Source organism: Peromyscus eremicus, chromosome 4 (genome assembly GCF_949786415.1).
Source record: "Peromyscus eremicus chromosome 4, PerEre_H2_v1, whole genome shotgun sequence".
NCBI lineage: Eukaryota > Metazoa > Chordata > Mammalia > Rodentia > Cricetidae > Peromyscus > Peromyscus eremicus.
The window spans coordinates 130,592,043-130,616,542 of record NC_081419.1 but is presented as its reverse complement, the minus strand read 5'-3'; the positions used below and the strand labels follow the sequence as shown (position 1 = coordinate 130,616,542).

The following is a 24,500-nucleotide window of genomic DNA, read 5'->3' as shown; positions in this document are numbered from 1 at the left end:
CCTAAAATATCTAGGCTGGTTTAACTCAGCAATTCCTTTTACAATCCCATATCTCTCAGCATCAGCATTAAAAAAATTCAAAGTCAGCAAAGCACCATACAGGATCCAGATGTCCTAGTGTTTCTCATCTTTACGTGGCTTATTCTTATATTACTTTACTCTTCCTATAAAGACTTTACTTAATTATATTTAAACTATTTTTTCCTTTGACTGTCTATACCCATTTTCTTTCTTAAGCACCTACGTACACTGTAACATGTTTAAAGATTTTTTTCAGTCTGGACCTGTTTTACTGTGCACCCATAGCATTCTCTGATCATGCCAGCCAAACCTTAAACTGCTAAGTGGCAGCTAGGCCCTTTGACATGCAGCTCTGGTTGTTGGCTCCACTCCCTCCTTACATCCATGAGAGCCAAGCCTTGAACCTGCAGGCCTGGCTAAGAGCTGCATGTAACTGTGAGCTGCATTTAACTACCCAGCTCTAGGAAGCTGGTGCCCACACTGTGGCAGGCACTTTTACTTCGCTTGCTGTCTTTACTCAGCATGCCTGCTGCTCAAGTTCTGTGCTGCACAGCAGCACCTCTGTATCTGTTTTTTTTTCCCAGCTTTCTCAGGCCCTATGTGGTAATTCATGCCCCACATTGGGTGCCATTTTTAGTTGTCCTTTTCTTTGGGCTGCCAACCAGCTCCCAAATAAAGACACAGAGACTTATTATTAGTTATGAATGCTCAGCTTTAGCTTAAGCTTGTCCCACTAGCTCTTATAACTTAATTTAACCTGTATCTATTTATGTACATTTTGTCTTGGGACTTTTTACCTTTCTTTCATTCTGTATGTCCTACTTTCCTGCTTCCTCTGTGTCTGGCTGACTGGTCCCTGGTGTCTCCTTGGTGTCTCCCTGGTTTCTCTTTCTCTTTCTTCCCTCTCCCCTCCCAGAAATCCCACCTATGCCTCCTGCCTAGCTATTGGCCGTTCAGCGTTTTATTAAACCAATCACAGTGATATATCTTTACACAGTATAATCAAATATCTTAAAGCAGGGTTTCTGTGTGTGTAGCCCTGACTGTGCTGAAACTCACTGGCTTTGTAAACCAAGCTGACCTCAAACTCATAGAGATCTACCTCCCAAGTTCTGAGATTAAAGGCATGAGCCACCACTTCCTGGCTTTAATCAGTATATTTTAAGAATTAGTGCTGCTGTACTCACTTTGATAGGTTTTTCCTTTGCTTAGTGTGTCATAAATTTCTTGTTTCATTGTTGGTCTTCATGGTGAATTTTGTTCTTGTTGCTATCATGTCCTTAAAAAGGATAGGCATATACTATACTACTAAGCCATGCCTCCAGGCCATACTTGATTTCTAGTGGTTATATTCATAGAATGATTACACCATAATTTCCTTTTCCATTACTAGACAAATATTTTCAAAATGTGATCTTTAAAAACAGTGTTGGATAAGTTCCAAAACTGTCAGGGCTACACAGAGAAACCTTTGCTCAAAAGATTAATTAATTAATTAATTAATTAATTAAACCAGTACTGGAATGAATATCTTCATTGCCAAAGCCGCCTCATTTTTAGAATGCGTTCATAGGTTAGGTTGCCCTTTGGGTGGATGAATTATACCAAATATGTGAAACAGTAACCCTCCAGAGATCTAGGGGCCTGTGACACTTTCAGCTCTCTTGAGTTTTGGACTCCTCCACAACTCCAGTTTAAGGTAAAAAGTCCCCATATTCTGATGAAAGTTTTCTTTCCTTCTCACTTAGCTTCCACTGCAGTTCCAAAGGCTTGGACATCTAGTGGCTGTGATGGCACTGCTATGTGGGGACCCAGTGAAAGAGGTGGCTGAAGACGCTGCAGAGGGGACCCATTACCTGCTTCACATCACTCTGAAGCTAAAGTGTAAGACACTGTGGAGCAGAGATGTACTCTAATCTCTAGCACAGCTGTAGGCACCATCCCTCCTCCTTCCCTCCATCCTATGTTCTAGAAATACTTTCTTTAGCAAGTCATAGATAGAAAGGTACATAGTCCCGAGGCAGTATGTAGCAGTACTGACTATGGTGGTTTGAATAAGAATGGCCCCCATGCCGGATGGTGGTGGCGTACGCCTTTAATCCCAGCAGGGAGGCAGAGGCAGGCGGATCTCTGTGAATTCGAGGCCAGCCTGGTCTACAAAGCGAGTTCCAGGAAAGGCACAAAACTACACAGAGAAACCCTGTCTCAAAAAAACAAAAACAAACAAACAAACAAAAAAGAATGGCCCCCACAGGTTCATATATTTGAATGCTTAATGTTTCTTAGCTGTGAAGAGACACCACGGCCATAGCAACTCTTATAAGGAAAACATTTAATTGGGCTGGCTTACAGCTCAGAGGTTTAGTCCATTATTGTTATGGCAGGAATCAAGGCAGCATGCAGGCAGACGTGGTGCTGGAACTGAGAGTCCATCTTGATCAAAGGCAATAGGAAGTGAACTGTCTCACTGGTCATGGCTTGAGCATATATGAGATCTGAAAGCCTGCCTCCACAGAGACAAACTTTCTCCAACAACAGCACACCTTACCTACTCCAACAAGGCCTCACCTCCTAATAGTACCACTCTGCTGGTTGGGAACCATTTTCTTTTCAAACTACCACATTCTACTTCCTGGCCCCCATAAGCTTGTAACAGTAGCATAATGCAAAATGCATTTAGTCCAACTTCAAAAGTCCCATAGTGTATAACAATCTCAAACTTATTTAAAAGTCTAAAGTTCAAAGTTTCTTCTGAGATTCATGTAATCTCTTAACTGCAATCTCCTGTAAAATCAAAATAAAAAAGCAGATCATATACTTCCAACATATAATGGCACAGAACATACATTACTATTACAAAACACATGGAAGGGATCATAGTGAGGAAAAAAGCAAAACCAAGGTTAGCTGGGCAAACTCCAAACTCTGCAGCTCCATGTCTGCTATTACAATGCTCTTCAGATCTCCAACTCTGTTCAGCTTTGTAGACTGCAACACACTTCCTTCTCTTGTGCTGGTTCCACTCCCTGTTACAGCTCTCCTCTGCAGGTATCCCATGGCTCTGGCATCTCCAGCATCTTGGGGCCTCCCCAAGATAGACTTCAACTTCAGGGATGATCATAGAGGTTTCTCCTCTGAAACCTCTTGAGTCAGCCCCCACAGTTCAAATCATTCTCAGCACCATTGTCTTCCATGCTCCTAGTATGGCCCATTAACCAGTGCTTAAATCATTCCACTGCTTTCCTAACCCAAAGTTCGAATTCCTCCAAACAAAAGCATGATCAGGCTTATCATAGCAATAACTCCATCCCTGGTACCTACTTATGTCTTAGTTAGGGTTTATTGCTGTGAAGAGATACTATGACAATGGCAACTCTTATAAAGGAAAACATTTAATTGGGGTGGCTCTCTTACAGTTCAGAGGTTCAGTCTATTACCATCATGGTAAGATGCAAGGGAGCGTGCAGACAGACATGGTGCTGGAGCTGAGAGTCCTCACCATGACCTGTAATATAAAGAAAAGTAGAGAAACGTGAGTAAGAGTCAGATGAGTTGTGGAGTTGAGCGAAGGCTTTCTCAAGCTGATGTGAAGAATTAAGAGCAATCAAGTAGGTTTAACAGGTGGGAAAGGCAACCAAAGGGAACTGCCTTAGCAACTGTGGGAGCTCTGCTTTCTGAAGCCGCCATCCATGAAGGCAGCTCTGAGTGTGAGCAGTGTTTACAAAGACGTAGGCAGGGAAGTACAATTGATTATTGTATGTGAGGGTTTCAGTACCAGATGTATTCGAGGGGCCACAGTACAGAAACTGCCAGTGTGACATCTCCATTATCAGGGGACACTTTTATTGTAAATAAGAGAGAAAGGGAACATCCAGCGGCATCTAGAAGAGTTCAACGCAGAGGGAAAGAGAAACAGACTGGACATGACAGGACTGTCTGCAAGAGAGGGGGGAATAGCAAGAGAACAAGAGGATGCAAGAGATAGATGATAGATAGATGATAGATAGATAGATAGATAGATAGATAGATAGATAGATAGATAGATGATAGATAAATAGATGATAGATAGATAGATGATAGATAGATAGATGATAGATAGATAGATAGATAGATAGATAGATAGATAGATGATAGATAGATGATAGATATATAGATAGGTGATAGATAGATGATAGATAGATGATAAGTAGGTAGGTAGATAGATAGATAGATAGATAGATAGATAGATAGATAGATAGATGATAGGTGGGTAGATAGATAGATAGATGATAGATGATAGATGATAGGTGGGTAGATAGATAGATGATAAGTAGGTAGATAGATAGACATAGATAGATGATAGAGAGATAGATGATAGAGAGATAGGTGATAGCTAGATAGACAGTTGATAGAGAGATAGATGATAGATAGATAGACAGATAGATGATAGACAGATAGAAAGATAGATGATAGACAGTATATTGACAATAGCAGGGGGCAAGAGGATAAGCAAGTGAGGGAGAGAGATAGCAAGAGATAGAGGGACCGGGGGATAAAACCTTGCCCTTATCAAAAGAACAAACTGGTATCTGGGAGGAGGGAATCCTGGGGAGGCCAGTGTAGACTTGAATATATAATAAGTATATGTGAACAGGGATTGAGTGAGCCTGGAGAGCCAGTATAGACTTTGATATGCTGCCACAGGTACATGTCAATGGGCAGCCATATGCCCTTTCTGCCAGAGGTATAGGACATGCTTTCTTTTAGCAGATGGGAACTGGTTTCACAAATTCCTAAGGAGTACTCACTTTTTAAAATTTTGTTTGTTTTGGTTTTTTTGTTTTTTGGATTTTTTTTTTTTTGATACAAAGTCTCACTATGTAGCTCTGGTTGCCCTGGAACTCATTGTGTAGACCAGGCTGGCTTCAGAATCAGAGATCCACCTGCCTCTTCCTCCTGAGTGCTGGGGTCAAAGGTGTGTACCATTATGCCCTGCTAGGAATACTGACTTTTATCTAATAGATGGCAATCCTGCTATAGTGCAGTTTGAGCTCATTTCTGGATACTTGAACAGCCTGAGACTTAATAATTCAGTTATTGACCCAACAAATATTTGCAATGCCCTGTCCAGCAATATGAAGTCACATTAGAGCATGGGAAACAAACTGGACGTGGTGCCACATGCTTTTAATTCTAGCACTCAAGCGGCAGAGGCAGATGGATCTCTGTGACTTTGAGGCCAGCCTGGGCCACAGAGTGAATTCCAGGACAGCCAGGGCCATGTAGAGAGACCTTGTTTCAGAAGAACAAAACAACAGCAACAAAAATGAAAGACATAGGAAAGAAGGCAGCACGAGGGGACCAGGCCAACAGTCAGCAAATCCAGGTGCTCGGGAAGATCTGTCATTAACAAGCTTTGGGCGGCATTTCAGCCTCACAGGACACCCCCAGACTCCTCTCCAGTGGGTAGTGCTGGAGCCTTCCCTTTTTTCTACTCAGCAAATCACTCCAAATCTCTGTTCTTACAAAAAAACCTTTTCATTTCTCTTTGACTGTGTGTATATATTGCTTTATGAGGAAGAGGGCCGGACCTGCCTGCATATTAGATTAATACATTCCAGGGAAAAACAGGGGTTGACTACACATTGGAGATCAGAAAGACTTAGAAAATGAGTAAGAAAGAAGTGAAGCAGAGCATAATAATGACCCATTCTCTTCCTAGATATCACTCAGGACAGACACAATGCCAAGAGCTTGAGAGAAATTTTGAAAAAGTGCAGGGAGCTGCTGGAGCACTATAGCATCAAACAGTTCTACTCCTGTCCCTTCAAGATTGTCCAGGTAATTAGAGAGCTTAGAAGCATCTGGACAGAGAGCTTGATGTGCTAGAAAGGGTAGGGAGAAGCCAGATGTCTTGTTCGTGGAAATGTGAGATGTAAAAATCACATTGGAAAGTCCTGTTTGTTTCTTATAAAACCAACCACAGAGATTCCCCGGGGAATGTGCTCCGTAAACATTCAGGATTTGCAGAAAAGGTACCATGTTCATGATCTTACACACGAGTTCTCTCTCTCTCTCTCTCCCTCTCCCTCTCCCTCTCCCTCTCCCTCTCCCCCTCCCTCCCTCCCTCCCTCCCTCTGTCCCTCCCTCCCTCTTCTTTTTGAAGACAGGGTCTCACTGTGTATCACTGGCTGAACTGGTACTCACTGTGTAGACCACACTGTCCTAGAACTCAAGCAATCTGCCTGTGTCTGGCACCCACATGCTGAGATTAAAGGCTTATACTGTCAAGTCTGAGTGTCCTGTTTTCTGGTTTATGTTGACTTGCTGAAGAAGCCAGTGATTTCACCTCATTCTGGTGAACTCTCACTGAATGCCAGCTACTTGCTCATGTAACCTTTCACAGAGAGGAGCTTCAAGAGAGAATAGTTGAATCAATGAGCTATGTTCATTGCTCAGCAAAGATTCATGCATCTGCTAGGTATGTTAGGGATGAGGGTATACAAAGGAGACCTGTAAGGCTGGGGAGATGGCTCAGTAAAGTCCTTGCATTGCGAGCATGAAGACATGATCTCAATCTCCAATAGCCATAGTTAAAAAGAAAAATGCTGAGTGTAGCAGGATATTCCTGTAGTCTTAGCTTTGAGGAGACAGATCCAGGAGAATCCCTATGGTTTTGTGGACAGCTAGTCTAGCAGAATCCATGAGCTCCAGATTTAGTAAAAAACCCTGCCTCAAAAAATAAGGTGGAGAGTGATAGAGGGAAACACTGAGACAGACTCCTGGCTTACACATGCACACTGCCCCCGTGCATTTATACCCACACACACATGTGTGGATACATACATACAAATACACATAAAGGGATACTTAGAAATATTACTCATGTAGGGTCTAAAGTGCCAGGTAAGCCAGTCTAGGTATCAATTTCCCTCCATCCAGTGGGAATCTGGAATGACTCTGTTGTCCCAAGAGCTAAATGAACAGCTGTGTGGTAATGCTTGGCAGACTGCCCATCACATAGGAAGGACCAGTGGAACGTGTTCCAATCATGTGGAGGACTTCATGCACTGCTGAGTGCCGCGGGAAGCAGAATGCACATTATGTTAGTGTGTTATCTCTCCACAAAGCATTCTAGTTATGTCAAGGAAGCTGTTGACTATCCAGCACTGGATGTTTTCTTTCTTTAGTGCTCCTGTAAAGTGGGACATTTTTTCTGAAGGTCTCAGAACAAGGCTTCTCTCTAGGAGTCAGAGCAGTAAACGGCTGTGCATAGTTGTTAGCTGTGGACTTTGGGTGCTTCCATTTTTCCATTGTGGTAAATGTATTAGTCAGGGTTCTCTAGACGGATAGGACTTATAGAATGTGTGTATGTATACGTACATAGGATTTATCAGAATGGCTCACAGGCTGTGGTCCAGCTAGTCCAACAATGGCTGTCTGCCAACAGAAGGTCCAAGAGTCCAGTAAGTTGTTCAGTCCACAAGGCTGGATGTCTCAGCTGATCTTCAGTATACTCGGGAATCCCAAAGAAGTAGGCTCTAATGCCAGTGAAGTCCACTGACTTGCTAGTTAGAGAGCAAGCTCCCTTCTTCCTTGTCCTTTATATAGGCTGCCAGTAGAAGAGGTGGCCCAGATTAAGGGTGGATCTTCTTACCTCAAAATCCATATTAAAAGTGGGTCTTCCCACTTCAAATGATTTAAGAAAAAAATCTCTTAGGTGTACCCAGCCACTTGGATTTTCGTTAATTCCAGATGTAGTCAAGTTGACAACAGAGACTAGCCATCACAGTAAATAAGCCAGTAGTAGATGGCACAGCCCTCTCCCTCTCCCAGTGCTGGAGTTCTGGGGTGCTGGGGTGCTGGGCCTCACACAGCATAGGCAAACACTGAGTTATATTCCCAGCCCATACCACGTAGCTTGAAAGTTCATTTTTCCTAAATCATTGCAGGTCTTTGAAGTTTTCCTTGATTCACAAGAGCTCGGCCAGTTTATAATGACTACGTTGGACAGCCTGAAAAGCCTACCCCATCCCTGTACCCAGCAGATAGCAGGAGAGTTGTTGATAACTTTGGTGAGGTTTGCAGAGGCCCGATTTGAGAAGGTAAGAGCACAGAACCATTTTCTGGCTTTGAAATAGAAGCAAGCCCTGTCCCTCCTGCAGCTGGGGAGGTCCGTCCATTTGTGCTCAACTGAGAACAGGCACTAGTGGGGACAGGACCAACACCTTCCTCTGCTGTTCACAAAATTTCCTCCAATCAGTAAGCATGTACTCACCAGCCCCCATACCAAACAAGGGAGATTTAAAACTTAAGATATAGGACTGGGGAAATAGCTCCGTGTTACAGTGTTTATTTTTTAAGCATGAGGACCTATATTCAGATCCCTTACACCCATGTAAAAGCCTGGTATGATCTTGAACATCTGTAACTCTAGCATGGGGGCTAGGCGGGGACACCGGGGTACGAAGCTAGGCGAATTCCCAGAGTTCACTGTCCAGCAAGTCTAGCTGAAACGGTGAGTTCCAGGTTGATTGAAGACATTGTTTTTCAAAAAAAAATAAATAAAAATAACGTGGGAAGTGATTAAGAAAGACATCTTAGAGCTGGAGAGATGGTTTAGCAGTTAAGAGCATTGGCAGCTCTTCCAGAGGTCCTGAGTTCAATTCCCAGCACCCACATGGTGGCTCACAACCATCTATAATGGGATCTGATACCCTCCTCTAGTGTGCGGATGGAATATCATATACATAAAATAAATAAATCTTAAAAAAAAGAAAGACATCTTAGACATCAATCTCTGGCCTCCACAAGCACACATGTGGGTGTGTACTCACATAGATATGCGCACACACCTGAAACACCCCTCCCACTCTCCGGTGTGTTCCCCAAAGAACAGGATTTCCCTAGAAGATGTAATTGATGAGGTTGGAATTCAGTGCAAATTCTGATCCAGATGAGTCAAAGCTATCAAGTTAAGACAGAGGACAGCCGGAAGTGACTCTGAAGGGAGACCAGCTTTCCCCAGCGTCAAGAGAACTTACCTAAATATTTGTAAAGCCCTCACAAGAAATAACAAAGGGAGCTGGGTGGTGGTGGTGCATGTCTATAATGCCAGCACTCGGGAGGCAGAAGCAGGTGGATCTCTGTGAGTTTGGGGCCAGCCTGTTCTACAGAGTGAGTTCCAGGACAGCTAGGGCTACACAGAAAAACCCTGTCTTGAAAAAACAAAACGAAAAACAAAAACAAAGAAAGAAATGACAAAGGAAAGAAATAATTTTATCATCTAAAATGCAAAAGGACAGAACTGAGGGCCCAGTAAGATAACTCTAGGAGTCAAAGTGATTGCTGCACAAGCCTGATGACCTGAGTTCAATCCCCAGATCCCATGGTGGAAAAAGAGGACAGAGTTGTCCTCTGACCTTCACAGACACACACCATGACATTTGTGCACTCATCTTTATATATAGGCAACAATAATATATTATTATTATTATTATTATTATTATTATTATTATTATTGTTATTATTGGGCTTGGGCTACGTAGTGAGTTCCTAGCTAGGCTAGGCTACTAGGCAAAACTCTGTCCCCAAAATATTTAATTAACCAACTATCTTAATTAAACAGAAGGAATACAGAAATAGCTGAAAGTGTAAGAGCCACTGGCATTTTAAATTGCTCTTTGTGTTTTGTTAGGAGTGAAAGTGTTCTGTGAAGGGCACTCGTCCATGCACAAAGTCCTGGGTTCAATTCACAACACTACAACAATATCAAAAAGAAAGAGGATTTTAAAATAAGAACCCATTTTTTTAAACCTAGGAAAATAGCAAAAATAGTGGGTCTAGAGAGATGGCTCAGTGATTAAGAGCACTGGCTGTTCTTCTAGAGGACCTGGGTTCAATTCCCTGTACCCCACATGGCAGCTCACAACTGTCTGTAACTCCAGTTCCAGGGGACCTAACACCCTCACACAGATATAAATGCAGGCAAAACACCAATGCACATAACAATAAAAATAAATAAATCATAAAAAGAAAGTAGCAAGATACAGCAGGAACACCTGAGAGAAGTCAGATGGATCTTGGCTGGTTTGGGAGCCTTTAGGAGCCAGGAAGGCCAACTGTGAGAAGCTTTTCCAGTGATTGATTACCTTATGTCTTAATGGCGTATTTGTTTATCTGACTGACATGTTCTTACTATAAAGAAGTGATTGGACTCTACTAAATGACTACAATAAATATACATTCTTAAATAGGTATAGGAAATCCGGACACAGTATATTTTCCATGATGGGCTCACTGACTTACAGTGACAGCCAAGACCATGGTTCCCATCTTTTTACCTTTCCTGTCCATGAGGCAGGCACAGCTGAGACTTTGTGAGCAGACAGATAAGACACTCTAGAGAGATGATGCCTTCCTTATTGTCCCTTTATTGAAGGCAGACAATCTTTTCCTCAAGTCCACAGTAGATTCTCCCTCATGTCTCTTTCTTTTTGTTTGTTTGTTTTTTTCCCCCAAGACAGGGTTTCACTGTGTAGCCCTGGCTGTCCTGGAAGTCGCTCTGTAGACCAGGATGGCCTCAAACTCAGAGATCCATCTACCCCTGCCTCCTGAGTGCTGGGATTAAAGGTGTGTGCCACCACTGCCCAGCTCTTCCTAGTATATCTATGGCTAGAATTGCATCCCCTGCCCACCCTTCAGCCAATTTCTGGCACCTGGTGGTAATAATAGCCATTTTATGCCAGGGTGAGTAGTCAAGCAGAGGGAGACCTGGACCAAAGCCCTGGCTTCTGTTTCTTGAAAGACCAGAGAAGACAGTGGGTAGGGGCTCCCTTGCCATAACATGACATCTTTGTTATAAAATCACTATGTATCCAGGTGGCGGTGGTACATGCCTTTAATCCCAGTACTCGGGAGGCAGAGGCAGGTGGATCTCTGTGAGTTCGAGGCCAGCCTGGACTACATACAGAGTGAGTTCTAGGAAAGGCACAAAGCTACACAGAGAAACCCTGTCTCGAAAAACCAAAAAGAAAAAGGAAAGAAAGAAAGAAAGAAAGAAAGAAAGAAAGAAAGAAAGAAAGAAAGAAAGAAAGATCACTATGTAATTATTGATCAAAATCAGGAAAAATACAGGAGAAACAAAAAAAACCACTCTTTCATTTCTCAGGGATCTAGCTGACATCTGTGTTTTCATCCTTCTAAATCTTTTCTTTCCTTCCTTCCTTGCTTTTTTTCTTTCTGTGATGCTGGATTGAAGCAAGGGCCTTGTGCATATCAAGCAAGCATTCTATCCCCAAGCTGCACCCAGCACTCCAGCACTTCTTTCCTTTTATTCTCTCCACCCTCCACCCCTCGCCCCACTACCCCTCATCCCCCATCCCTGCACCCCACATTGTTGAGAATCCAGGTATCAAATCCAGGTCCTCATCTGTGCTAGGCAAGCACTCTGCAACTCAACTACAACTCCATTCACTTCCAAATATTTTTGTATACATACATTCATATATACTATTTTTTTTTTTGAGACAGGGTCTCTCTACATAGCCCTGGCTGTCCTTGTACTCACTATGTAGACCAGGCTGGCCTCAAACTCAGAGATCCACTTGCCTCTGCTTCCCAAGCACTAGAATGAAAGGTGTGCACCACCACTCCCAACAGATGATTGGAAAGTTTTATTATTATTTCTGCAGTGTTGAGGATCAAATCCCAGTCCTCATACATGCTAGAGAAATGCTTTAGCGGTGAATTGAACCCTTAGTATCCTAAACTTTACAAAATCAAAAATACTTTTTCTTCTTCCCCTTCCCCAGCACCCCCACCCCTGAACCTCCCAGAAATGGCTACAAAGACTCTATAATTGTCCTACAGGATTAAGGTCTTAGTGATGTCTTTTTCCTCTTCAGGTGCCAGAAATAATAGGTGTTATTTGTGCCCGGCTATCAATAATCACCCTGCCTACTGTCCGGCAACAAATCATAAATACTGTGAGTTTGTTTATCTCCAGACCTAAGTATACAGACATAGTGCTCAACCATCTTCTATGCCATCCAGTGCCCTATGACAGGTAATAGAACCCTATGTTAAATTGGGTCCACAACCCATCTCTGAGTAAGTGAAACATGGTTGCTAATGAGACTCCTGTAGAGGAGATAAGATACAGGTTGGTCTGTAAGAAGAATATTCTAAGTCAAACAGACTGGAATCTTTAAAAAAGTTAAAGTAATGAAAAAAGAAAGAAACCAGCTGGCGGTGGAGCAGTGAAGCAGTATGGCCCAGTACAGTGTAAGACCTCGATTGGACCTTGGGTCAAAACAAAAGTATAATTGAAAATTGCATTTTTGCTTGATTTTTTTTAGAAGGTGGGGGGCTTGAGATAGTGTTTTACTATGTAGATCTGGCTGGCCTGGAGTTCATTATGTAGACGAGGCTGATCTAAAACTCAGACAAATGCTAGGATTATAGGCATGTGCCACCACACCTGGCTCCACTAGGTTCTTCAATTAGTATGATTTCCCTGTGTGTGAAGTGATATGTTTATGCAGAAGGACATCCTAGTTGTGAGAAGATAGACACTGAAGCATGCTGGTAATCTCAGCACTTGGGAGGCTGAGGCAGGAGGATGGAGAGTTCAAGGCCAGCCTGGTCTACATAGTGAGACCCTGTCTAAATAGCCACAGACAGACCGGTACTAAAGTTACTTAGGGGTGAAATCCATAATGCTGGCATCTCACTTACAGAATGCATTCAAGAATGATTTTGCCCCAAATAAATAAATGCACCCAGAAAAAAGAAAGTCTAAGTATATATATAGGGAAGAGTGGGGTTCTACAGAGAAGTTTGTATCTTAGCTGAGTGTTTTCACAGTGGTAGCTCTAAGTCTTAGAGTCTAGGAAGTACATATGGGGAAGTCAGTGACACTTGAGGAGAGACACCCCACCCTTTATCTGGGGCAGCATCCTTTTAAATCTGATTCCTATATTGTGAGTCTAAGTAATTGTTTTAGTTCAAAAAATATTTTTCTGCTTTAAGCTGTTTGAAAACTGCTCTTTTGTATGAATGACTCTCACTAATATCTTGGGGTAGTGCTGATGTTCTCCATGCTGAACCAGACCCTTTACTACTACTAGGTCAAAAGGTAGGACTTTTACCCATCTGGAGGAAATAAATACATTAATAAGGGAGTTCATGTGGATTTTTAAAGATTCTTTTGTACGTTTCTCTAATCAATTGCTCTTAAGCCATTATCCTTCTCATGGCTTAAATGTACTAGAGTTTTGTATGAAATGAGTCTAAGGAAGGCTGGACAGACAGGTGAGCAGTAGGAAGTGATCAGATTAAGGGGTCTTTGTGTATAGAGGAACTGAAATGGGACTACAGTCTTGAAAGCTGCACAGCTATACCACACGAAAACGTTTTTTAAATGATCAGATAACAGCAATGAAATGGGTAGGATAGTGGACTTTACACTTCAGTAGAAGCCATTAAAGAACTTCATGGTATTGGCACAGGCAGATCTCTGTGAGTTCAAGGCCAGCCTGGTCTAAATACTGAGATCCTGCCTTAAAAACAACAACAACAACAACAACAACAAAAAGGAATTGAAGGTATGAATGGCTTGAGATGTGCCTTTTGCCTGTGACTTTGGTGGAGATGGAGTACAGTTGTGCAGCTGTGTAGAAGCGGTGCAGGCATTCGAGAAAAGGTGAGGCCCTGCGTGTTCTCAGAGGCAGAGGAGAGAGGGATTGGAAAGCAGAAGCATCTCTGGACAGGCCCAGCGAATGCGAAGAGGAGCACTCAGGCTAAGCTGGGTTTGGGGCTTGAGAGGCCAGGTTAACCGCATCGTCTACTAGGAGAACCGCATCGTCTACTAGGAGGAAGTGCTTTGCACTCCTGCCAGGCTCTGTGGGAAATGCTTGGTGAGATGCTTTGGGAAACTCAACTCATTACCATAGGTCCAGGAAAAGACATCTCAGATGTCTTAACTTACCTGAAGTTCTGTCCTAGAATGTCACCAGAGCAGCCAGGCTGTTTCTTCCTGTTCACAGGGGAGACAGTGTGTATTTTAAGTTGTGCCTCCTCCAATCTTCTAGTACAGTAGTTAAGAATTGTCGGAGCTAATGCATCAGGACCTCCCATGAAGCATGGTATCCTCCAGGCTCCACATCTATAGCTTAGTCAGGTTTCTAGTTGGAAGTAGCAGAGATGATGCTCAAACAAGCATAAGGAATCATAGGCCTGTGGTACTTGAAAGTCTCAAGTTCTGCCCTTTGCTTTATGAGAGCTCCACCCATCTCTTCCTCTCTGGTAGACTGGCACACTGGTTGCAAAAAATTATTTATTAATAACTTTTCTTATCGTTCTGAAAACCACATGGCAGAGTGGCTCAGTGTGTGCTAAGGGGAGAGTTAAGTAAAGCCGTTGTTCACACTCTGGAGAACCAGGAAACAGAGAGCAGGGCCAGAATCAGGATGGACATAACTTTCAAAGCCCTTCCACTAGTGACCTACTTCCTTTTTTTCCTTTTCTTCTTCTTTTTTTTGGTTTTTCAAGACAGAGTTTCTCTATGCAGCAGCCCTGGATGCCCTAGAACTTGCTCTGTAGACCAGGCTGGCCTCGAACTCACAGAGATTTACCTGCCTCTGCCTCCTGAATGCTGGGATTAAAGGCGTGTGCCACCACCATCTGGTATGTGACCTACTTTCTGCCAGCTAGGTCCCACCTCTTTAATGCAGTTCCTCCTGTTGTGGTGACCCCCCAACCATAAAATTATTTTCATTGCTACTTCATAACTGTAATCTTGCTACTGCTGTGAATCATATGTAACTATCTGTGTTTTCCTATAGTCTTAGTAACCCTCGTGAAAGGATCATCTCAACCCACAGGTTGAGAACCACTGAAAAGCTGCCCTTGATCTCTCAGGCCTCCTGTCTCACATCTCCTGAACTTCTTGTGTATTTTTATTTCATTTTATTTATTTTATTTTTTTGAGACACGGTTTCACTATGAAGCACTGGCTGTCCTATGTAGCTCAGGCTGGCCTTTTACTCACAGAGATCTACCTACCTCTACCTCCTGAGTGCTGGGATTAAAGGTGTGTACTATCACATGTAGCTCTCTTGTTCTCTCTCTCTCTCTCTCTCTCTCTTTCATACACACACATACACACACACATGCACATTTTATGTGTGTGTGTGTGTGTGTGTGTGTGTGTGTGTGTGTGTGTGTGCTCGAGTGGGTACAAACAAGTCATACAACTTGTAGGAGTTAGTTCTCTTCGTCTACCATGTGGGAACTGGGGTTCAAACTTAGATGGTCAGGCTTGGCGGCAGGTGCTTCTGCCTGCTGAACCATGTCGTCAATGCAGTGTTTTAAATACACTCTGTAGATGATTTGTTTCCTACTAAAATCTGAGAGTCATTGGCTGTGTGCTTTCTAATTCCCATATTTAGAATGTGCAGCAAATTAGAGCATTCCGGAAGAGTCTCCCAGGCTTTGCTTCTCAGAGTCCTTTATTCATTGCCTCAGAATCACAGAAACATAGGAATTGCTTAACATCCTTCCAGGATGCATGTTCATATTCTGACATTTGATTACTTTCTCTGCTGTGAGCCTTTTACAGAGTTCCATGTGCCTTTCAGGCCTTCATTCCCTCAGGCTTGCTTGGGTTCTTCTTGCTTTGTTTTACTCTCTGAGTAGAATTATGAAATTAGAGGCTGTTGTGATGACTCAGACCTGTAATCCAAGCACTCAGGAGGCTGAGTCAGGAGAATCACTGTAAATTGGAGACCAGCCTAGTCTATCTAGTTCCTTCCAGGACAGTCTTAGCTACAGAGTGAAAGCCATCTAGAAACAAAACCAACAGAAAGGCAGAATTACTAAAGTAGGGAATGATTGTTGGGATAGTGTCAGAGAGCCTCAATGTTCAGAGTGATTCAGGTAGACAAGAGTCCACACTTGAAAGAAAGAAACAAAGGAAGGAAGGAAGGAAGGAAGGAAGGAAGGAAGGAAGGAAGGAAGGAAGGAAGGAAGGAAGGAAGGAAGAGAAAGAAAGAAAGAAAGAAAAAGAAAGAAAGAAAGAAAGAAAGAAAGAAAGAAAGAAAATTATTTTATAGCATGCAAAGATGCCCAGGTAGATTCTGAAAATTATCGAGAATGGGTTGATTTGGGGATGTAGTTTACTGTAGAGTGTTGTTGAGTATGCATGAGGCTCTAGATTAAGTCCCCAGCACTGGGATAAAAAGAAAGGCCTGTGATGGTAAGATGTCTCATCAGGTAGTGGCATTTGCTGCCAAATGAAGACCTGAGATTGAGTCCCAGGACGTACAAAATGGAATGAGAATTGGCTCTGGAAAATTGTCCTCTGACTTGTACATGTGTGAGGTGGTACACAGGTACCCATATATATAAAAACACACAATAAATGTAATTCAAAAAGTTAAAACAACAACAAAAGCAGGCTGGAGCAACATCCAAGTCAAGTTTATTTTTAAAAGAAAGAAAAAGGCTCAGTCTCCCCTCTCCCACACTCCTTCACAGTGTTCATCTAACTCTCAGGCCCTGCATTTGAATTGCTACTAGAGAGGTTTGTTTTGAGACTAAGTTTCAGTATTTTTCTCAAGCTGGCCTTAGCTGTGATGTCAAATTTGTAGTCTTTTTGAGAAATTACTACGTATTACTTTAAGATCTAAGTAGGATCGGAGGTTAATTTGTAGGTGTTGACCTTTTTCACACATGAGGACCACAGACTACATGGGATAGATGTGTCTTTGAATGCCTTCTATGAACCTGACCAGGTTGTGCCAGGTTGTGAGGGCTCCAGATATGATCCCTTCCTTCAGAGGAGCACACACAGAGCACTACCAGTGTGGGAATCCTGAGGAAAGCTGTAACTTGTTACATTAAGAAATGTAAAGTTATAGGAACTCTGCTGAGAAGCGTGGAAAAGCACCAGGAAACCTGACAGAGGAGAGGCCACTGGATCTTCTCTTAAGGGGAGGTGATAGGCAAGAGCGAGCTGGAGAAGAGGCCTCTGACTTCAGAAAATGGTGTGGACCTTTGGGGTAATCAAAGTCTCTGGTTTGTTTGGAAAAGGTGAATGGTGAGAGGTGGCTAGATTGTGACCTAGTTTTTATTGCTGTGAAGAGACACCGTGACCAGGGCAACTCTTACAAAGAAAAGATTTAATTGAGGTGGTTCGCTTACAGTTCAGAGGTTCAGTCCATTGTGATCATGGTGGGGAGCACGGCAGCATGCAGGCAGATGTGGTACTGGAGCCGAGAGTCCTACATCTTTTTTTTTTTTTTTTTTTTTTGGTTTTTCGAGTCAGGGTTTCTCTGTGTAGCTTTGCGCCTTTCCTGGGACTCACTTGGTAGCCCAGGCTGGCCTCGAACTCACAGAGATCCGCCTGGCTCTGCCTCCCGAGTGCTGGGATTAAAGGCGTGCGCCACCAACGCCTGGCGAGTCCTACATTTTACAGGCAACTGTCACACTGAGGGAAGCTTGAGTAAAAGAGACCTCAAAGCCCGCCCCCACGGTGACACACTTCCTCCCACATGGCCACACCTCCTAATAGTGCCACTCCCTTTGGGGGCCATTTTCTTTCAGACCACCACACCATGTGATACCGAAGCAGAGGTATTGGTAAGTTTGCTTAAGACTAGTTCAGGAATGGCTGTAGGTCAGTGCCAGGCAGCGAAAGCTCAGTACGGCTATGCTGTCAGGCAGTATGCAGAAAGGTTGGATTCCACAGTGACTCTCAGAAAGTTGTGGTCCTGGGAGGCCTGGGGAAGCCCTTCTCATGATGCTGCTGTTCTGGGCTTTCTAGGCATCTGGCTGAATTGTGGAGAACCCTGGAGGTAGAGCTGTCCAACACGACCTGGGTCCTCTGGAGGCTCCTGAGAAGGCTGCAGAAATGCCATGATGTGGCCACCCAGGAGAAGATGGCCTATGTGGCTGTTGCTGTAAGCCATTGCTCTGCCCCCTCATGTCAGCACAGGATGCTCCCCTGGAGGAGGACTCACCCTCTCCAGAGGGTGATCCTTTTGTTCTCTTTTGAAGTTTGTTTCTAACATTCATCTGTAAATCCGTGTGAATCTCATTGGCTCTGACCTGGAAGGAGCTGGAGAGTGTGGAGAGTGTAATACAGTATGAACATTCCTACTTCTATCCTTTAAAAACTACCTCAAGTAACCCAAACTTGTGAAAAAAAGTTTAAAAATATAATAATATATAAAGTAGAAAATAATGGCCCTTTTAATTAAAAGTTAGAAAACTTTCTATCTAAAAGAATATTTTAGGCCTTGTAAGAAATATATATATTTTAGGGCTTACAGGTCATACATAGTCTCTGTCACATAATCTTTGGATTTAAAAAAAAACAAACCTAAAACCAAGACAGTATTGTATGCCTGTCATCCCAGCTCCTCAGAAAGCTGAGGTAGTAATATAATTTGAGCCCAAGAGTTAGAGTCCAGCCTGGACAGCAGTTTTTTGTTTTGTTTGTTTGTTTGTTTGTTTTTTTCAAAAGGAAAAACAACAAAACCTAACACTTAAATATGCAAAAAGAAAAAAAAAGAAAACTATTCTTAGCTCCTAGTCTGTTTCATCACCCTAACGAGATTTCTAGAAATGCCTGTGCATGTGTGTATTTGATGTTTTCCCACCGATTTTCCTTTTAAAGTAGTCTTATGTTCACTGCAGAACTGTACAGAAAGTACAGAGGGCTGCTGCACACCTCTGGCCTTGGGCATACAGAGACTGCTTCCTATCAGTATATATGCTTTTATTTTTTGAGACAGGGTCTCGGGTGGCTCAGGCTGGCCTCGAAATAGCGATGTAATGAAGGGTGACTTTGAACCTCTTACTTTGGCTTTCCCAGTGCTGGGATTCCCTCTCCACCTGGCCTCCTGGCAGCCTGGGCTTCTCACCTTAGCTCCTTCCCTCCTACTCTAGGTTCCTCTTTGTCTAGTCCAAATGAATGTCATAGTATTTTAAGCTTCCAAATTTCTTTCAGCATTTCTAATTTGCTATTGTCTTCTCTTTTATTCTCCTTTCTTATGAATGTATGCTTTTTCAAAATTCTAAAATGTAGCCGGGCGGTGGTGGCACACGCTTTTAATCCCAGCACTCGGGAGGCAGAGCAAGGTAGATCTCTGTGAGTTTGAGGACAGCCTGGTCTACACAAAGAAACCCTGTCTCAAAGTATTTTTTTCTAAAATGTAACTGTAGTTTTAGAAGTTAGGGCAAATACATGTGTATTTAAGTTACACAATGCAGATTGTGATATAGGAGATGTGGGAGGGACTTGATATTCTCATTTCTAACCAGCTCCCAGATGATGCAGCAAGTCTTTACATTTGTCTTACTGAAGGATGAGAGCCTTTTATTAACACATTGGTACAAAAATAGATACTTTTCTGAGTTGTTACTTGTCATCTAACATGGTATTTGTTTTATTGTTTTTAGTTGTATCTAATCAAGTGTACTAATAGTTTCCAGTTATGATTTTTGGATGTTAAATCTGCTCATTGGACACACACATACATACATACCCTCTCTGTGTGTGTGTGTGTGTATGTATGCATGCATATGTATAATATGTATTGGTGCTAGGGCTTGAACCCTGGGCCTACCACTTACTAAGCATGTACTCCACTCTGAGCATGCCCCAGCTCACTTCTAACGATCACTTTACTCTTAATCTCCTTTCACGTCTGTTCCCTCTGCCAGTAACCATTGTTGTTCTGTCTGTGGACTAGTTGTGGACTAACACAGAGGGTTAGGACCAACAGGCACTCAGGTCTTCCCTGTGCCTTTTCTACCCCAGGTAACAGATGCCCTTTATGAGGTGCTTTTGGGAAACAAATTTCGAGCAGCTGCATTCCGACTCTTTCCTCAGCTTTTGATGACACTGCTCATCCAGATTCACCACAGCATCGGCCTCACCATGTCTGATGTCAACATTCCAAGTGGCCTGTATGCAGAACAGGGGATACCAATGGAGGTCTCACCTTTGTGGTATTGCTCATTGATTTCATTGATCTGAATACTTACAGAGTCCTGGGCACTGTAGTAGACACAAGGATAGATGTGGTCCTAACTGAGTGAACATAGGTCCACAATCCTCAAGATGAAATGCCCAGGAATATTTGCTGCCTTTAGTTTTCTTGGTACCAATGTTAAATTCCACTATCTAGGTGCCTGGCAGATAATGTGTGATGTTGTGTTGGCCCTTCCCTTACAGAGCAAGTAGAGATAAAAAACAGTAAATCAGCCTCCCAAACTGGATTGATCCAGTGAAATGATTCCTTATTTCTGGGATATTGCTTGGAGAGATTTTTCAGTTCCTCAAGCAGGTCTTGGTAGACATTTCTAGTGCTGCTGACACACAGATCTTTTGGAAGGAAATGCCATACCATGTTATACTCAGACCAGGCTAAGTGTCAGTAGTTCTCACGCATCTGTTTAATAAGCTGCATACCCTGGGCCAACCTACTGTTCTGTGTCTTAGTTTCCTTTTCTGTAACTGAGGAGATTGGACCAGGTGATCTCTAAGAACCATTCCAGCTCTAACTTGCTCTTGAAGCTATGATGGGATGGCTATTCAAGAAGTACTTTTAAGTTATAGTGGTAAATATTACAGGGAAGTATAAATTGCATCTTTTTCTTTCTCTTTTTGAAACAGGGTCTCATGTCCTACAAGCCAGCCTCAAACTCACTTTGTAGCTTAGGAAGACCTTGAACTACTGATCCTCCTAGCTTCCAGATGCTGGGGGTCCAGGCATGTACCACCATGTCTGGTTTGAGAAGTGGTGGTGATCAAACCCAGGACATAGAGCAGGCTAGGCAGGTGTTCTACTAACTCAGCCAAGTACCTAGCCTTAATTTTTTTTTGTTGTTGTTTTGTTTTGTTTTTCGAGACAGGGTTTCTCTGTGTAGTTTTGCGCCTTTCCTGGAACTCACTTGGTAGTCCAGGCTGGCCTCGAACTCACAGAGATCTACCTGGCTCTGCCTCCCAAGTGCTGGGATTAAAGGCGTGCGCCACCACCGCCCGGCCTAGCTTTAAATTTTACCTCAAAAAAATTTTAATCAATGGATCAGACTGGAGAGATGGTTTAGAGATTAAGGGTACTTGCTGCTCTTGCAGGAGACCCAGGCTCAGTTTCCAGCACCTACATGACAGCTCATAACCATCTATAACTCTAGTTCTAGGGGATCCAACACCCTCTCTTCTGACCTCCATGGGCACTGCACGTGGTGCACAGAACTGCAGGCTAACTCACACTCATAAAATAAAAATAATTTTTTAATGCAGTGGGTATCCATTTAGCATTCCAAATCAGTTGCTGAATCATAGATCTCCTTCCAAACTCCTTGAGAAACAAAATCAAGTTAAACTTTTTTCTGTTGAGAATTATGTGGAAGGCCTTTCCAGTTACTATACATGAAGCATCTTTAGGAACTCTAGAATGGGATGGATTACAGTACAGCCCTGGGCCCATCCCAGTGATTGGCAGGCCTTTTCTTTCCATCCATGCTTGTTTTTGCTCAACTTAGCTTCGCCATGCAAGCTACAAAGACTCTCCTCCTCAGAACATCATGCTGGCAGGAATTCAGCATCATGGAAAAGAATAATGGATGGACTCTTCTGAAGGGAGAATGCCATCTTCAGGGAGTATTCCTCCTTGCCAAGTAAGACTTCCTCATTCTAATATATCCATTCTCTCCAGAAAGCAGCATTGTTTTATTTTCCCCTTAAAAAAAATCACAATAACTAAAACCATAACAGAGTATACAATAGCTTAATGTTTTTGAGGCAGGGTCTCACTGTGTCCCTGGCCTGGAACTCTCTCTCTCTCTATCTAGACCAGGCTAGCCTCAAACTCATAGCGATCCTCCTGCCTCTGCCTCCCAAGTGTGTGATTAAAGGTGTGCACCATCATTCCTAGCTATAGTATCTGTAAATTAACCAGAAAAAAGGCTCTGGCTTGACCACTTGAATACCTGAAGCAAGGTAAAAACTTCAGAGGACCTGACCCTGGGAAAATGTCATCTGGGTGGGCATATGTCTGAGAGTTTTCTGTTGGTCTGTTTTACAGTTCCTTGCTGGAAAGAAGTCACTTCTTTGCATATAAGATCATGTACTTGTTAGTCCCTTTGATTAACCGAGGGAATGATAAACACAGACTCACATCTGCAGGCTTTTTTGTAGAGGTAAGAGTTCTGTAGGTGCTGGAATCTGGAATCCCAGAAAGCAGTAGAACCTCATTCCTATGCTGTGTCCAATTTAGGGACAGGCTGGGGTCTGTTCTGTGTGTGCAGTAGATGCTCTCTTAAGGTTCAAGCCTTTGAAGTCGTTTCCTCTCCCCATTGTTAGCATCCCTTGTGTTCCTGCTCCAGCATCCCCCTGTACTGTCTGTGCAGAAGCTTGGGGATTTCAAAGGGAAATGTCCATTGGAGTTGGTGGGAAGGTAGTTCCCTTCAAGAAAAAAAGCTTCAAGGTCATTTCTTTCAGCTCTTAAAGAGTCCAATGGCCAGGAGATTGCCCAGGTTATACTCCACTGCCCGCCTGAAAGACTGGCTGTATGAAGAGAATAAGCTCTTCAGGATTCTTGCACTGAGGGGACTACACAATCTTGTCAGACACCGTGAGATGGTAAACGGACCTTTGACCACTGATTTGCTGGTAATAGATACAATAAATAGATAATAGTAGATACATAATAGTAAATAGATAACGCCAAAGATACCCAAAAAAACTCAGGGAGGAGGAACTGGGAGTGTTGGGGCAGGAGTGAATGGGGGAAGGCCTTTATCACTGTACATCCATCTATACCTCTAATTTTATACCTAGGAGTTATGTGGGTACTATTAAAATGAAATAACTTTAAAATTCTAAGTCACAAATATTCATAATACTTTGAAACTTGCATTTTGTGGGGGAGGTACACTTATTGCTACAACACAGTAGAAAATATCCAGCTACCCGCTTGATGCCTTATATATAACATGCTGCCCTGCTTAGATACTCCGGGATATTTATTGTCTATGACAGAGATCACTGTCATTCATGATGAAAGTCTTCCACATGTCTCATTAGAAAACTATGCCTCTGCTGAGCTGTGGTAACACATGCCTTTAATCTAAGCACTTGGGAGGTAGAGGCAGGAGGATCTCTGTGAGTTTGAGGCCAGCCTGGTCTACAGAGCAAGAAGTTCCAGGACAGCCAAAGCTACACAAACCAACCCTGTCTTGAAAAACTAAAAAGAAAGAAAGAAAGAAAGAAAAAAAACTTTGCCTCAGTCATAAGTAACCCTAAGGCTTTAATTTTGCCACTTGAGATGTATTTATTTTATAAAAAAAATACATAAATATATGGAACAAAAATGACAAATGCTAGTATATGCTAACTGGCTGATTGGATGCATGAACATTTGATTATTATACTTATGTATATATGTACACACACACACACACACACACTCGTTTTAAAAACCTGAGATTGCTTTCTTGTAGGAGTTTAGAATGGGGAGGGCTTTTAAGGATCCTCAGTCAAACCCTGCTTAATCTCTATCAAGGAGTTTTCAAGCCTATGTTTGAATAACTTCTATGATGGAGAACTCAGTGTGGCCTGAACTGGCCATTCCACTTTTTTTTTTTCTATGTTGAGAGAGCCTTTCCTTAAAGTAAAGCCAAGAGTATATCCCTAGCCCTCCCTCACCTGGTCCCACCTCTGTTTTATGAAGCAATTCACCATAGCTCCTCCCCCTCCTCTACAATAGGCATGCCCTCTTTACCACCAGAGTTACCAGAAGTCCACAAGCACCAGGTTACTTAAGTCTGTGTAGAATCCCTCCATTTAGAATTAGATAATGTGCTACCAGGAGAGGAGGTCATGGCTGCTTTTGGACACACAGAGAGAAGACATCAAAGGCGCAATACCATGCATCTTAGATAGCTTACAGGAGACTGATGAGAGGATCGTTCTGTTGGCCATCCAGATACTGATGAAGCTTGTCAAGACACTAGACTCTACCACCTTGGCTACCCTGATGAAGATCCTGTTCTCCTTATTTGGTGATGTAAGACAATGAGAGAAAAGATTCTTCCCTAGAGGGCGGGTACCTACCAGCTAGTAGATTTTGAGACCATAAAAGGCCATTTTATTTTATTTACAAATGGAATTTTTTATTTTTAGAGGCCTTTTAGATCTTCTTCCTCAAGACCCTTCCAGATAATCTGTGATGTCCTGCTTTTCTGGACTGATATTATTAGTTTTTCAGACTTAAAAAATCTTGAGACATAGCAGTGTGGTGTTGGTGCATGCCTTCAATCCCAGTACTCAGGAGGCAGAAGCAGGTGAATCACAGAATTTGAGGCCAGCCTGGTCCAGAATGGCTAGGACTACACAGAGAAACTCTATCTCAAAAAAAAATCGAGACACACAGACTTACCAAGACATTACCTTGCTCTGTGGGAAGGAGAAGATAAGGAACAGT

General features: G+C 42.8%; 1 protein-coding gene across 5 annotated transcripts in view; it reads left to right on the top strand.

Moving 5' to 3' along the window:
* Mroh8 (maestro heat like repeat family member 8) overlaps window positions 1-24,500 on the top strand; it is a 78,924-nt gene that overhangs the window by 37,835 nt on the left and 16,589 nt on the right. For all 5 annotated transcript variants that reach the window (XR_009378945.1, XM_059261792.1, XM_059261791.1 and 2 more), the window contains 10 exons: window positions 1,770-1,905; window positions 5,723-5,841; window positions 7,953-8,105; window positions 11,907-12,067; window positions 17,828-17,963; window positions 19,829-20,019; window positions 21,559-21,693; window positions 22,101-22,215; window positions 22,517-22,657; window positions 23,919-24,083. Coding sequence is in view for 4 of the 5 variants with exons in the window: in XM_059261792.1 (XP_059117775.1) it covers window positions 1,770-1,905; window positions 5,723-5,841; window positions 7,953-8,105; window positions 11,907-12,067; window positions 17,828-17,963; window positions 19,829-20,019; window positions 21,559-21,693; window positions 22,101-22,215; window positions 22,517-22,657; window positions 23,919-24,083 (1,452 nt within the window). In the remaining variant the exon portion in view is untranslated. The remainder of the gene's footprint in view (window positions 1-1,769; window positions 1,906-5,722; window positions 5,842-7,952; window positions 8,106-11,906; window positions 12,068-17,827; window positions 17,964-19,828; window positions 20,020-21,558; window positions 21,694-22,100; window positions 22,216-22,516; window positions 22,658-23,918; window positions 24,084-24,500) is intronic.